The sequence below is a fragment of the Epinephelus lanceolatus genome, chromosome 7 (genome assembly GCF_041903045.1).
Source record: "Epinephelus lanceolatus isolate andai-2023 chromosome 7, ASM4190304v1, whole genome shotgun sequence".
Taxonomy (NCBI): domain Eukaryota; kingdom Metazoa; phylum Chordata; class Actinopteri; order Perciformes; family Serranidae; genus Epinephelus; species Epinephelus lanceolatus.
This window is the reverse complement of record NC_135740.1, coordinates 8,662,392-8,677,466: the sequence shown is the minus strand read 5'-3', so window position 1 is coordinate 8,677,466 and position 15,075 is coordinate 8,662,392. Positions and strand designations below refer to the sequence as shown.

The 15,075-nt window shown below is 40.3% G+C and overlaps 1 protein-coding gene across 2 annotated transcripts in view; it reads left to right on the top strand.

The window, feature by feature from the left end:
- LOC117261435 (F-BAR and double SH3 domains protein 1-like) overlaps nt 1-15,075 on the top strand; it is a 35,282-nt gene continuing 20,207 nt past the window's right edge. For both annotated transcript variants that reach the window (XM_033633836.2, XM_033633835.2), the window contains exons 1-7: nt 1-122; nt 4,866-4,963; nt 5,121-5,166; nt 7,856-7,929; nt 8,826-8,970; nt 9,217-9,353; nt 10,133-10,196. In XM_033633836.2, coding sequence (XP_033489727.1) covers nt 102-122; nt 4,866-4,963; nt 5,121-5,166; nt 7,856-7,929; nt 8,826-8,970; nt 9,217-9,353; nt 10,133-10,196 — 585 coding nt within the window. In that variant the 5' untranslated portion in view covers nt 1-101. The remainder of the gene's footprint in view (nt 123-4,865; nt 4,964-5,120; nt 5,167-7,855; nt 7,930-8,825; nt 8,971-9,216; nt 9,354-10,132; nt 10,197-15,075) is intronic.

Below are 15,075 nucleotides of genomic sequence, written 5' to 3'. Positions count from 1 at the left end.
AAGAGTGTTGTAGACGTGCATGCAGTGTGTGAAAATATAGAGGAAGCAGCAGTCACGCAATATAATAACAGAGACATAACGGACACTATCAGCATCCAGCTATGCAGCCACCACCTAGAAAGGTAAGCTACAGTAGTCTTCATATTAATACAGTTAATGTGAGTTGTATTCATGTAGAGTGCTGACTGCTTACACAAACTTTGTGTCTCTACTACTTTCATTTCTGTCCCTCTTGTTCGACATCCTCTTAAGTTAATACATTTTCCACAATAAGACTTTGCAGAGCATAACAATGAGAATATTTATGCCACAATAAGTGCATTTTACTTAGTATATACTCCCAGAGAGAGACATATGTTTATGTGGTTAATATTATGACATTTTGTTTTGGATAGTGAATGCATTTCCTGTGAAAGCATCTGTCTGCAAGTATTGAAAACATATAATGGTCAATCGTGTGAATGCCAACATGTGCTAACTCTTCAAGGTATCTATTAAATGCTCTAAATAAATTAACAGTACATTAAATGTTGAGACTCACTCAGTACATATGTCATATGGTATTTGAGACCTTACAGACCATTGAGAAGTTATGTGTTGCACTCCAGTCAGAGTTGGCCTTAATATCCTTCTCTTAAGAGCAAATATTTTTTTCTGTTTATCCTGCAGTCCATAATTCATTTTACAATTTAAGATTGGAAACATTTGCCATTAAGCAGCAAAGTGCATGAAGTTGGTATTCCACTTGGCTGTGTTACTGGTGACCAATTTTAGTCAGGTAAGAAAGTTTCAACAAATCCATCAGCACTACAGATTTTCAAAAACCTTAAGTCTTCCTCTCTCATGCTCTACAGGACATAGTGAGCCTGCTAGCCAGTCAACTTGCTGCTAGCTAGTGATAAGAACTAGTCTGTAATGTAGCTAGGAAGTTAGGTAACTGTACGTGTGAGGCCTTCATTTCTGTCTTAACATGCTAACATTTATGTAGTAATATGCCAGAATATCATCAGTTAGAAATGGCTGAAAGTTAACTTGCTGACAATTACATGACATCTGGCAAAATGGTGTGTTGACATTAGCATTCTCGAAGTTTATGTGTAGCCTGCCTAAAGAATGTTAGCATGTCCACAGTCATTAAAAAAATATCTTATTTACTTGTTCAGGACTAAATACTGTGCATTTAGTGACACGTCTGAAATAAAAAATGAGACACTGTCATTACTTAGCTTACCCTTCATAGAGGCACTGCCCAGCATTGTACAAGTTCTGTCTTCATAGATGGGTGGTAAAACATTGTCTCTTGTAACAACTTCTCATCACTCTACAATTATGTTTTTACTAGCTTCCTGGATGGGTTGCCTGTTTTGTCACTTTTGCTGTAGGCTACGTGCTTTGAGTATTTGAGCTAAGCTGGGCACAGAAACTATCTCCGTAGTCTAGGATTAGTAGCCAGACCTATCTGATGTTGTGCCAACGCTGGAGAAGGGTCAGGCTGAACGCATCATAATTTTGCACTAAGGAATAAAACACTCTTGCTTATTTGTTTTTATTTCACAGTTGTCTTGGGCAGCACTGAGCCCAGGATGCTGTGACGGTGCTCTTGCAAAAATAGTAGCAGGAGGTCTGGCTTAGACTGGTTTCAAAGATTATATAGTATCAGAGCCCAGCCTCAGCCTTAAGTCCGCTCTCAAGACCACTTTTTGAAGTCTTGCATTTGTCTTGGTCTGATACTTTGTTGGACTCACTCACAATTGTCTTGGTCTTGGGCCATTTCAGTCGGCTCTGTCTGCACTCTCATCCACCGCCACTGTGTTTTGCACAAGCACAGCATGCTAGCTTGGCTAATAAGGAATTGTTACAAACACGTATTGTGGCAACAGGTCAAATCAGCGGCATCTATGTATATGTCAGTGGTCTAACTGACTGTGTTCTTCATTCTAAACTTTACTCGGTATTGTGATGTCAGCAATATAATTTATTTTATAGACATTTTAGATTTGTTTCCAGTATATAGATTATTCTGTCCATCCTTAATCACTATTGGAAAGACACTATTGCCTTTTATGATTTGAACAGAACTCAGATTTCTTTGAACTCTGTCTTGACTTGGTCTCGACTAAACCTGGTCTTGGACTTTATTGCCCTTATTTAAATTTGTCTCGACTACAGTCTTGCTGTCTGAGTGTGACTAATGGCAGGCTTTATATCCATCGTCTATGTCCTGTAAGGCAGACTGCTATTTCCATAGTAGACAGAGAGACACAGTGTTTTGTATGAAATTCTATCATTTATTTTCCTAACTACAGAACACTTATTGAGATTGACTGTGAAACCGTAAAACAGATTGGTGACTGGACAGCCAGTTCACTGTTGTGTTGATATAACCAAAGTTGCATTGAGTGATGCTCATATTAAACATTGTTTCAAATTATGGAGTAAATGTAACCCATGCAAACATAATCCTTCTGAGCAAAAATTTACGGCCTCAGACCTGTCTGAATAATCTGTTTCCAATGTTTTTCCCACTTTGAAGACAAGCTAATGTCAGCTTGTGATGAATTCCTTATACATGGTCATCCAGATAGTCACTACAAGTGTTAACAATATGTAGCCTACACTGCTACATGTAGCAACATGCTAACATCAGGGAAATACGAAATCTTGGTTGCTGATGTTGTTATCTTCTCCCACATTTCAAATCATATTTCTTCTGGAACATGTCCAGCTAATGTTGGTTTAAAAACTTTCATTTGTGATTTTTCATGGTAGAAAGTGCCACTATACTCAGACAAAGTCATTTGCTAGCTGCAAACACTGCTACATGTAGCTACATACTAATGTTAGGGAGACATGCAATCTTGGTTGCTGTTGTTGTTCATTTCTCCCTGATTGCAGTGTTCCAGCACCGACTGTATGACTGTGAAACAAAGCATTATAGAAACATTAAAGCATGCAAACATGTTCTAGTAGAAACCCAAAAGTATGAACCTGCAAATGAGCATACTAGGTCCCCCCTAGGGATGTAACGATTACCGATATTACGGTAAATTTCGGTTAATTTTTACACAGTAAGAATTACTGTTTATGTTTAAATTAATTGCATTATCGCAGTGGATTATCAGGATATGTAATAACAGCCTCATTCAAGTCTCGCGATGCAGGCGCTGTGTGAGTGCGTAGCATGTGTAAACACAAAGAATGAAAACATGGCAGAAGCGGCACTCAGGACATTTCCCCCCCTCCCCAACTAAACGCACAAAGTCTGAGGTCTGGTCATACTTTGGGTTTCTGAAGAACGCCCAGGGACAGCTGGTGGAGGACAACTATCCTGTGTGCAGAACATGCAGAAAGAAAGTTGCTGCGAAGGGTAGCAACACTACAAATCTACTGGCTCATCTCAGTGACCATCATCCACAGCTTTACAGCCAATGCAAGTTATTGTGTGAGGGACTTCGGTTTTACTAAGATTGTCATAATGTGTAACTCTCGACGTATACGAGACATTTGAGCCGTATCTGTCCTCCTAAATGGTGACTAGGTTTTCCGTTTTCATTTAAGACACTTAGGAGCTAATACTAGCTGATTAGCTAATAGCCGTATTAGCAGCTATGTTGCTAACGTTAAGTGTTTCAAAACGAAACGGAGCTGAAAACACTGAGCGGAGCCGACAGAATATAAACCGACGTAACGCTAATTGAGATCAACTATGATTGAATCACTATGATTATGGTTATTGTATGGCGAGCTAGAATCGATATAGACGGCCAGTTATGCTTTCTCGACATAAGCTCAAGGAAACAACATAAAACGCTGCCGTGTTAACCTTTGACTGAGAGCATGCACTCCTTTTCTCATACAGGTAATCCTCTGACTCACATGCACACTTCTAATGTGTGAATTATTCTGTGTAATGATGACCATTGCCCTTAGGGGTTTTTTGGTTTCTCCTGCACATTTGTGATATCTATTCTATATATTGTATGTCTTTTGTTCTACTCTTGCATTGCTCTGTTTTATATATATTTTTCCTCTCTTGCTAATAAATAAATAATTAATATAAAAATTGTTTACATATTTTGCTGACTGTTAAAATGCACCAGACAAATAAGCTTTGCTCCTGTAATGTGTTTACATATTTTCTTAATTTAAAATAACATTTTCTGTTGCTGTGCCAATCCCTTGCCCCTTTAATGTGAAAGTTGTATTTTAATATAAGATTTTGGCTGTTAACATTTTAGTATGATAAGGAAGTTACAAGATTTAGTGAAGTTATTTCAAGGTATCTATTTTTTGGACGTTTTACAGCGCTTAAAAAAATATTGCAATATTATCGTTTACCGTGATAATTTGGTCACTATAATTGAGATATCAAATTTTCCATATTGTTACATCCCTAGTCCCCCCACAGCAAAGACAGAGTTCATGCATCCAAAATTATACTTATGTAAAAGTACATCAGTTTGACTATCAAAATATACTTAAAATACCAAATATAAGTAATAATTAGGATAAGTCATTTTTGAAATAATGTATGTTATGTTATTGTAATACAATTATTGATGCATTACTGTAATATGCTCATCAGTTAAAAGTTGTCGTTGGTAAAGGTAGAGCTCATTGTAATTACTTAATGGGTAGGATGTGAATTTCCCCCCAGGATCAAGTCTTATCTTAACATATATTAATACATTGTAAGTTATTTATTAATTGCGTTTTGTAATATTGATCTGAATCTGAAAAGTAAATAAAGTTATCAACTAAATGTAGTGCAGTAAGTACAATTACCTCAAAATTTTACTAAGTAGAGTATCTTGAGTAAATGTACGTTATGTACGTTGTGTGTGTGTGTGTGTGTGTGTGTACAGGTAAAGGAGAGCCAGCAGGTGAAATTGGTGTTCTCAGAGCAGCTCAGCAGATTGCAGACCAAACAACACCAAGACACTGAACTGCTGGAGGAGATCAGGTACGAAACTCACCAGACTGGGGATGTCTGTATGAAATCCTCTCATTGAATCAAGTAAGACAGAGGGTGATAGGAAGAGAGATCAATACTAAAAGGGACAGTGAGAGCATCTTGACATGTCTGTTGATTTGTGTTGTGTTATTCTGTGTTCCCCAAGGACCTTCAGTAAGCAACGAGCCGCTATAGAGAAAGAATATGGTCAGGTGAGTGCACGAGCTATTCTAGTCCACTGTTAGTCCTATTACTGGAACCTTTCTGGTTTTTACTGGAAATATGCATCATTTATTGATTTCAGGTCCCATATCAGTACGTGAGTGCTGTGTTGTTGTTCATTGTCTCTTGTGATTCTGTGTGTACAGTTTGTGTGTGTCAATTTGTTTCAACACAGGGTTATGCCTCCCTAAATTTTTCCCTCCCTTTTCGTTTGATAAATGAAAGCTCTCACTAGATGTTCCAAGATTCTTCTCTGGAAAACTCTGGAGAGTGCTTCATGTGTTGTTCGCACCATGGTGGAGAATGTGTCATATATGTGTGTATCCACACTTAAAACCTTTTCCCATCAGCATGATGCAAAAATGCGGAGGTGGAATATAGAAAATCTGTGTGGGGAATTCTAGCATGACAACATTGCACCCCAGGTCCAGTGCCATGTTCCATTTTTGCAAAAAAACAAAAACAAAAAAAACCTACAAAACTATCCAGACAGAGAATGACTAAGAGGCTAACATGAACTACACACATCTGATGCCAACACTAGCTGTTGTGGATAGTCCCATTCGATGACCAACATATGTCAGCAAGAGCATATCAGCAACATTACATTTTCATATCTCAGCTGATTGGTGTTCTCAAGCCACAGGCCTTTATTGTTTTAGAGGTTTCCCTGTTTTGGCACATGGATGTATAATGAGACCTGGAAGCAGCATTGGGGCTGGGGGCTCAAAATTCCTTGCCTCCCCGGTCTGCCTCCAGGGTTTTTTCGGACCTAATTGTATTGCGGAGTTTTGCACAGCGGCAACCAGATCTTTGCCCTCAAACCACAAAAAAATGTGATGGCACAACAGTCTCCTTCAGTACATTATTCTGTGCTTTCTTTTGATTTTCACATTGGCTAGTCATCCTGTTTAATTTGTCTTCTGATTAAATCGGAACCGTTGAAACAAGTTGTAGGAAGCCTCTGCAAGTAACTGGTTGCTGGCAGACACTCTGTGCTGCAATAAAATGGTTAATCAGCAGTGCCGTGCACTGTAGAGCTGATGTGCTGCTGGTTCTGCCGGCCTGAATAAAATATAATGTCTACAGCCTTACTGTTGTGTACAGCCTTATAGACTGAGCTGAGTAGTGATGCGCGGGTCGACCCGTAACCCGCAGGACCCGCAAATGGACCTGCGGGTCGGGCAGCAGTGATCGTCTGTTAAATCGGTCTGTAAATGATATTTTGACATTATTGGCTATTACTGTCATGGCATCCGAAGGTACTGATGCGTTGAGCAGGTGACAGTCCGCGGTCATTTTCAAAACACACTTGTGTCACGCACTCCAAAAGAAACTTGTTGAAACTTTAAACAATAATTTATTGTACAAAACGGGGGAAACAAACATTGACAAAAACAGGTCCATAATTCATATTAAATTCAAAAGATAACGAAAAAACAGCTACAAGTTAGAGGGAATAGTGATAAAGTGGTAAAACTTGGCATTGATCAACAGCCTCAGGCGGATGCGCTCAAGCGTGCTGTGCGCACAAGCTCAGTTGGTAGGCTATACTATATTTTTACATTTTTAACAATGCAATTTAAAAGTTTTGATTTTTATTGATAACCTACATTTACCAACAACAAAAAGACTACATTTAGCACCAAAAAAATATGTTTAAAAAAAAAAGAAAAAAAAAAACAAAACGAATATCAAATACCAAATTTTCATAACGAATACCTACCCATAGAAACGAATATTCGAATATCCGAATATGTGGGTACAGCCCTAGTAAAATTGGCCCCAAAGCCTGGTGCTGTTCCCGTGGGCTTGTTTTGGCAGTTAGCTAGCTATGACCTGAAGTTATGACATCAGTTGAAACAAAGAATGTCATTGGTCAAAAAAAAATAAAAGAAAATTTTCCCTGGACAAATGCTCCCCAGGGGTGTGCAGGTATTCACAAGAAGCCCAAAAATCTGTTTTTTTTAATTGTCAATGCAAAATATTCTAACAAAATCTGTGCTCGGTGTGAAATGGCTTTAGTGTGTGCAAATCCATGCTAAGCTATTGTAATTGATTCATGAAAATGTCTGACACTTTAAGTCGTTTACACTGACAAATATCCACTCAAGCTGCTAGAGCCATGAGACAAAATATATTTTAAAAAATGGAAGGTACTTTAAAGCCAGTCTATTGCCATGCTAATGTTTCTATGAGGCTGTACTTTGGCGTTGTTGTGCTTTAGCTAATTACGTATTACCTGATGATGGTGTGTAGCCACAAAAATGTGTAGCTTCATATTAAAGCAAAAACAAGGGCAATGTAATTATGACAACAGCAAGTCAAAGAGGTCACAAATAATACAATAAAAAACTAATAGCATGATGCAAACAGCCTAATGCAAGTTTAGAGACAAAGAGGTAAGAAAGAAAATAATGTAAAAAAAAAAAAAAATGCAAGGCATTGTAGGTGCTTCACATCTCCTAATCAAGAGCTCAATGAACACCTTTCATAAAGAGCCCAATGTATATGTTGTTTGTAGCATTAGTTATTAAACTGTGTGAATGATAGTGAAGGAATGCATTTACCAAAGACGGCCCGCCTGATTCTCAGTTAAAGCATCGTCACTGTGTCTTTAATAAACTACATTTTGTTTCTTGGGGTTGTGATGCGGTGTTCAATTGTTTTTTTTCCCAGGCTCTTCAGAGGTTAGCTGTCCAGTACCAGAAAAGAGACTGGCAAAGAGGAAATACAGATGCTATCACTTCTGGGTAACTACACATACATACCACACACAGCCTTATCATCCTGTTTTCTGTTTCACTCTTCTGAGGGTGACTTTATTTTCCGAAACCATCTCCAATAGTATGGTATATGTATCTGCTCTGACATCATTTTCAGTAAAAGTACGTAAAGTTATCTAGTACAGTTAGTATGGCAGGTTTTCCAACAACGATGGTTGATGCTGAGATTACATGTTATTTATGCAAATACAATGGCTGAAGGTGATTCCATTAGATTCCATTAGACAGGGACAAACTTCAACTCCATGGCACTGAGTCAAGAAGTTTTTCTATATTTGGACCCCTTGGAGGACATTGTCAAATCTGAGTTTTACATAGGAAATAAACAGCAGAAAGGGATGTGTTTAATGATTGAACATAAACTTGCGTGTCTTAAACACTTACAGGTCACAACTATAACACACAGCAGGGCTCCCTCCTGGGATCCTTTTGCTTTGAGGCAACAGTACTAACCACTACACCACCGTGCTACCCTCACATAGAGAACAAACTGAAGTAATTTAGATGAAACCCTTATCATTAAACATGTGTCTGATTTGTCTGTTAGTATTAAAATTGCAGCAGGGTCCTCTTCATTGACAAATTTACCAGTGCTTGTTTCAAATTATGAGGCCTACAAATATAAGTACAGTATATGAGCAGAAATATGTCCAAATGTGCATTGTGGCTATTTACATTATAATATACTGAGAACATAACACAAGGTTGAGTCTTCATGGCACATATTAGTATTATGTTGATTACGATCTGTTTCACACATATTTACAGAGAGGTGGTAGATGTGACACTGCTTTAAGAGAGACGTGTAAAGTGCACTTAATCAATGGTTGTTGGCCCATTGGTCTCTGTGTGTGTGTTTTCAGGAGTGTGTTTGGTGTGTGGAGGTCAGTTGTAGATGCCACAGCTCAGTCCGCCGCATCACGACTAGCTGCTGCAGAGGAATACCGCCAACTGATTGGACACGCCTCCAGGAGTCTTCGCAATGCAAAGGACATCCGAGCTAAGAGAGTAAGAGAGCTGCACACCGTGTACACACACGCACGCACGCAGGCACACACACACACATACACACAGTGCTCAAATACTTATAACTCTTATAGGAGGGGGGTGCATACTGGGTGCATTTTCATCACTGCACCACACTATGCAATGACCATTACTGTAAATATCTTCCACTGATGGCTGAATGGATCGTTTCGCTCTGTGTGTGTGTGTGTGTGTGTGTGTGTGTGTGTGTGTGTGTGTGTGTGTTAGGGCCTAGAGCAGCTCCAGAAGGTGCAAGGGGAAGTGGTGGATGCTCTGCGGGAGCTGCACAGGATCAAGAAGAGCTACCACCAACTCAGTCACATCGCCAGTGTTGCCAGAGAGAAAGCAGCCGATGCACAGAGCAGGTTACTGTGTGTGGCAGAAGCAAAACAAACATAGAAACAAAAGCGATGACACTAACCCATGACAAAGATCAGTGGCTTTATCAAGAATGGTTTGTATCTACAAACACTATGAGCCAGTGATTTCTGCTAAAAAAAATTTAAGGGAGAATCAAAGAGGTCTGTAGATCTTGAGCCGTAAATTATTTCATATGCAGCTCTGAGATCAGAGATATAGTAATTTTGGTAAAAGTCCAGCTTTGTGTGTGGATAGACAGCCTGTTCTCATTCCTATGTCATCCATTACTGGCGCTTTGTCATGCCCCTAGGCATATCATAGTGACGAACAGGGCACCCTTTTGCGTCTCTATGTAATGCACAACTGAAACACATTGTTACACATGGTTAGTGTTGTGAAACGGTTGCGGTTAGGTTTAAGAAAAAAAAACGACTTAGTTAGGCTTCGTAAAAGGACCATGTCTTGGTTTAAAATAAGTACATTTGTATGTAACATGAGGTATATATTTCATGTGAGCCACGTCAGTGCATGATGACCATATGCAAATTACGTAACGTCAGAACACTGCCTTACATGGACTTTCTCACTCTTCATACCAAGTCGGTTGTTGTAACACTAACTGGTAAATTAAATGCTATCTCAGTCAAACATTAAGTTTACATATAGAACAGTGTTTCAGATGAATATTTCAGATAATGTGTAGCAACAGTATTTATGTCTTTTGTTGTTGTGTAATTTTTTTAATGTCTTATATATTAAGATAAGTTTTAACTCTGTCTTCTAGAGCCAGAAAGAGTGAACATGGAATTTTCCACTTTAAAACTGGACTACAAAAGATGACCGCCAAGGTATGACTTAGAAACTGACCATGTTAAACTAGACTGTGTATGTAGTTCCTACATAACAATATATAAACAAGCTAACTAAAAGCTTGAAGGGTAGAAAACCATCAAAACAAACTGATGATCACCAAATATTTTCAGCCTTTAACGTGCTAGCAGACAGCTGCCTATTTATCCTGCAGCATCAGTGCCACATTAGAATTCATTTGTCAGTTGTGTTAGAGTCGTGTTTGTGTCCACCTGATAAATCTAAGTCCAATCTTTAATCTCTTTTAGCTCTGTTTTTGGTCTCCACCAACTCCTGAGACAAACATCTGTCTCTTTAGCTGCTAAATGCTTTACTATGTTCTCCAGCTGCCTGTCTTTCACTACAAAGTGACATTCTCTTGCCCACATGAAATGGGTAGGACGCAGAAGCTTGGTGACAGTGACTCATTGCAGGGATAATGGTGAACTGATTTCAGCTGCTAGCTAACTGTTAGCTCAGTCTCGATAGCTCTCTACATTTTGTTCGCAATTGCATACCATTTCGCTGAGAAGAAAAAGGTACTGAAGAGGGAAAAATAACTCTGAGCTGATAGAGTGCTTCAGGGATGACGTTTTTCTGTAGGCTGATAAGGAAGTTAGTGTCAGCCTGCAAAAAGCCAACGGGATTTTTCCTTTGGATTTTTGGATTATTGCAGAAAATAAGTTCTGTGTCAAACAAACGTTTATGATACTTACACATTTTGCTCAGCAAGATCATCTTCACAAATGAACACCACTTTTATGATTTTTGAACCCTGAATGTAATTGCCATAAACAAACTACACTAGCATGATTTAATATCCCTACTACAGCAAGGCTGTAAAGCTTTGCTCGGTGTGTGACGTTCTGTAGTCTCATTTAGTCACTTGTCAGCGACTACCTTTTTTTAAGAAACATTAAGGCTTCAAAATTCACAAGTGGGGTATTTATTAATGTATTTTAGGTCATAGAACAAAATGGGAAAGTCTCTTGAATTGTGTTAACCACAGACCTTTGTTCAGGCATCTAACCAAAGCCCATCGACTTCAAGACAGGGAACCTGTGACTGCAGAAATGCTAACTCATTTTTGGGTTTTAGGACTCATTCTGGATGGAACTCTGTGTGCTTGCTAATTGTCAGCAAACACATTAGCTCGTTAGCTTAGCTTTGTCACAAATCAGAAAATAAAGGCCAAAACACACTGGTGGCAAATGACACTCGTCAAAAAAATATGCCCCTATCATCTTCAATGTATATTCCTGGACGTGCCACCCTACGCCACTGTCCTATTTCCAGCCTTGCCACCCCCAGGATTAAATACCCTTTTTCCCCCACTTGCTCTCTGCCTGAACATACTTGAACATACCGGCTCATGGCAGCTCTTTTTCTCTGCTCCTATGGCAGCTTGACTGCTCTCCTCACCATGGATGTGTCAAGAGAACCCTGTCGCTGTTGCTGTGACTTGTGTGTGACGAAGACTGGATGAGGAAAGGCTTGTTGTTGAGGTTGAAAAAGATCCCGAGCTAAACAACTTACAATCTTGTCATTATAAAGACAATGGCCAAAAAGATACCTCCTGGCGCATCATAGTTCTGGAGATTGGCTCTTCAGGTGAGAAATCAACTTGAATTAGTGGGTGTCTATGCATGGTTTTAGGGAAAGGCATAGACGGAAGAGAAAACTCTGTGTGGTCGTCTGTTGATGAACTGCAGCGCAACGCGTCCGGCATGTGCTGGGGACAGCACTTGACGCATGTCACCTGACATGCCGTGCCTCGGCGGCACCAGGCCCGGATTAAGAGGGCACACACAGACACAGACACACACACACACACACACACACACACAGGCACGCACGCACGCCCACACGCACACACACGAACACCTGTAGGCTACAGGTGATGTGTGGTGATCCAAGAACTTCATCATCGCCACGGAAAGGGAACCTTATTTCACTTAGGAATTAAATGACGGCCACGACACGCTTCAACACCTCCCGCCAGTACCGCTTCTCTCCCTCCAGCTGTTGCACTAGTTGCGAATTCACAGTCCCGGGCCCCGTGACAGATGAGCGCCCAAACAACGCCAGCATGCAGCTACAGTGCTTTGTGCTTTTCTCGCGATCCCGCGATCCCGCAGACGTTTGGGGTGTTTCCATTCAGAGTAGCCACTAACAAACTGGGTTTTCTTCGTTGAAAATAGCATGCAAGCAAAGCAAAAAATATTACCTGTGGTTGGTATAGGGGATCCAGTCACGGGAAACGTTTTCTCCATTTTGTAGACGGCTGTACAGCAGATCGTTAGTGAAGGAGCACACTTTACCGCCCAAGCCGCCATCACGAGTTGATGCTGGGTATCTGCTTGTGCAGTTATGGAAGGCTGCAGGTCCACGATCAATAAGAACAGCTCGCGCGTTTTCACTCACTTCAACCCACAACGCCGGGTCCGACACTTCGCACATCCACTGAGAGCTGCCGGTGCTGTGACTGCAGCTAGCTAACGTTACAGGTTGTGGCGGGCTTCCGGTGGCATCTTCCTCCGGCTCCGGCTCCCGGTTAGCTAGCTTAGCTTGCACAGTGTTCTCCAACTCCAAAGCATCTTCTTCCCAGTGATTCTCCTGGCTCCGTTTGAGGATGAAAGTTTGGATGGAAGGAACACGTTTTAAAAAAAAAATTGCCTCCCTCTCCTCCTTTTCTTTTCTCCGCTTACATTTAGTACAACCACTTGTTTCGCTCATCTTTCATTCTCTATCACTGCTATCGCTGAGGACAGTCTCAGTCGCGTAGGGGCAGAGGCGGAGCGGCCTGTTACCATGGTTTCCACACTTGCACTTGACCAATCCACCTTATTTTCAAACATGGAAGTAAATAGTGATCAACTTCCGTTTTTTTGTGCGTGACTTCTGGTCAGCCACTTTCCCTCATGCTTTCCCTTACCGGAGCTAACAGTGCAAGCTAATTTTTTTTTCAATTTTCAGTTGTTTAGTCAATCAGTTAGTTAGTTAGTTAGTTAGTTAGTTAGTCTGCGTATTTTGTATAACGTTAGATAACTGTGCCCACGTTTCCGTTATAACGGAAATTTATTCTCTCTAAACGTGAATAAATCGCACGTCAATCATAAACTATGAACCAAAAAAGCACAATCTATCCCGAGTGAGACAAACTGCTTGATCCCCGTCTCCAGTGTACCAGCAGAGAACCTGCAGAACCGAATCAGCGAAAAAACACACCGGGCTACACAGCCTCTCTACGTGAGCAGCTGAAGCTGCAGAAGCAGCAGACGGTGCTTCTGCATGTCAGCCACACGTGTGCGCACCTGTGAGAAATAAATATGTGAGGTGTACGCTGCTTTTCTATCTTTTTTCCCTTTTCTTTCTTTCTTTCTTTCTGTCAGCGACATACACTTCTAACACAGGACGGGTTGTTTTAATTGAGTTGATCGTTAAGCCATAGTGATGTGCGGATCAGCTCTGATAGCACCTGAATCAGCATGTATGTATCAACCATCCAGCCATTACAACATGATCGAGCTAGCAAAGCAGTTTTGTATTGCTATGTGTGGTATTTATTCAGTTTTGGGAAATCACGATGTCTAGAAAGCATCAGTGGCTGCAGCTGACAGGGACAGCTAACGTTAACACTAGCAGCAAAGCTAACATCAGGATCGTCATCCGTTAAAAGCCTCCCGTTGTTGGATACGACATGAAACTACTCCAATTAGCTCAATCATGTTGTAACTAAGACATCTGCTGGAGAAAATATTTTTTTCACAGGCCACTTTGTGAGTTTAGTGAGTTATTACAGACACGGCTAACAGCTAACGGTTAGCCCAGCTAATCTACGATAACCATGTTATTAATTACACACAGAGAAAATACTAATGTTTGTTCAGTCATTGTGTTTATAGACTTTACAAACATCAGATTAGTCTAAACGGTGATATAGTGACGTGAAAAATGTGATATATACATATATATAGCTAAACTCAGCAAGGTAAACAACAAGGCGATTCCCATTTACACAGTGGTAAGAGTGCTGGACCGGAAGTGTCGCACAAAAAAACGGAAGCTGGCTGCGTTCTGTTTTGCCTCCGTGTTTCCGTGAAAAATAAGGTGGATTAAATCATTCTATTTAGGTAAAAAAAAAAATCAGCATGATTTTTATTGGTTATACCTAAGCAATATCACACGAGAGGGAGTGATGTACTATCGGTAATCGAAGACAATTACAACCATGACGATATAGGCTACAGTACAACACCACTCCCTCTCCTGTGATATTGCTTTTATACAACAGTTCAACAACAGCTTAAATAGCAATGCTGAGTAAGGAAATGTTAACAAAAGGTGATGAAATAAATTATTTAAGTATATTATGTAGCTCCGCGAAAAAAAAACAGTTCCCCCAGTCTGTTGCCAGGCAACGCAGCACACACACCAGGAACTCACAGCTACTTTGTATTTACATTGATCTGCAGCTGTGTAACTTCGTCCAGTTCGGCTGATGAAGCGTTGGCAAACCTGGATGTTGGAACGGCCGGATTCAGCTTCCACTCTCCCTCATCCTCAGTAATAATAATATCCATATTCTTGGTGTAACGCTATACTGTCAGTTTGCGTCAATGAAGCGAGTGTGACAGTTGGTAAATTAACGGTTGTATTTATATTTATAACACGTGAGCGGAGTGATTTTACTGTTACAAGTTCCAGTGATGTTATACTCTATATCAGCACTCATGGAATGCCTCTCCAAATTACTCGGTCGGAACTAACTGTTGTATAAATGGTGTCATTTATTTGAAATTTGAACAGGAGGGATTTAGGGGAAAAACGTTATACAGTTGTTTTCTCCCATTCTGGCTGGGCCCATGGCTGGGCCCT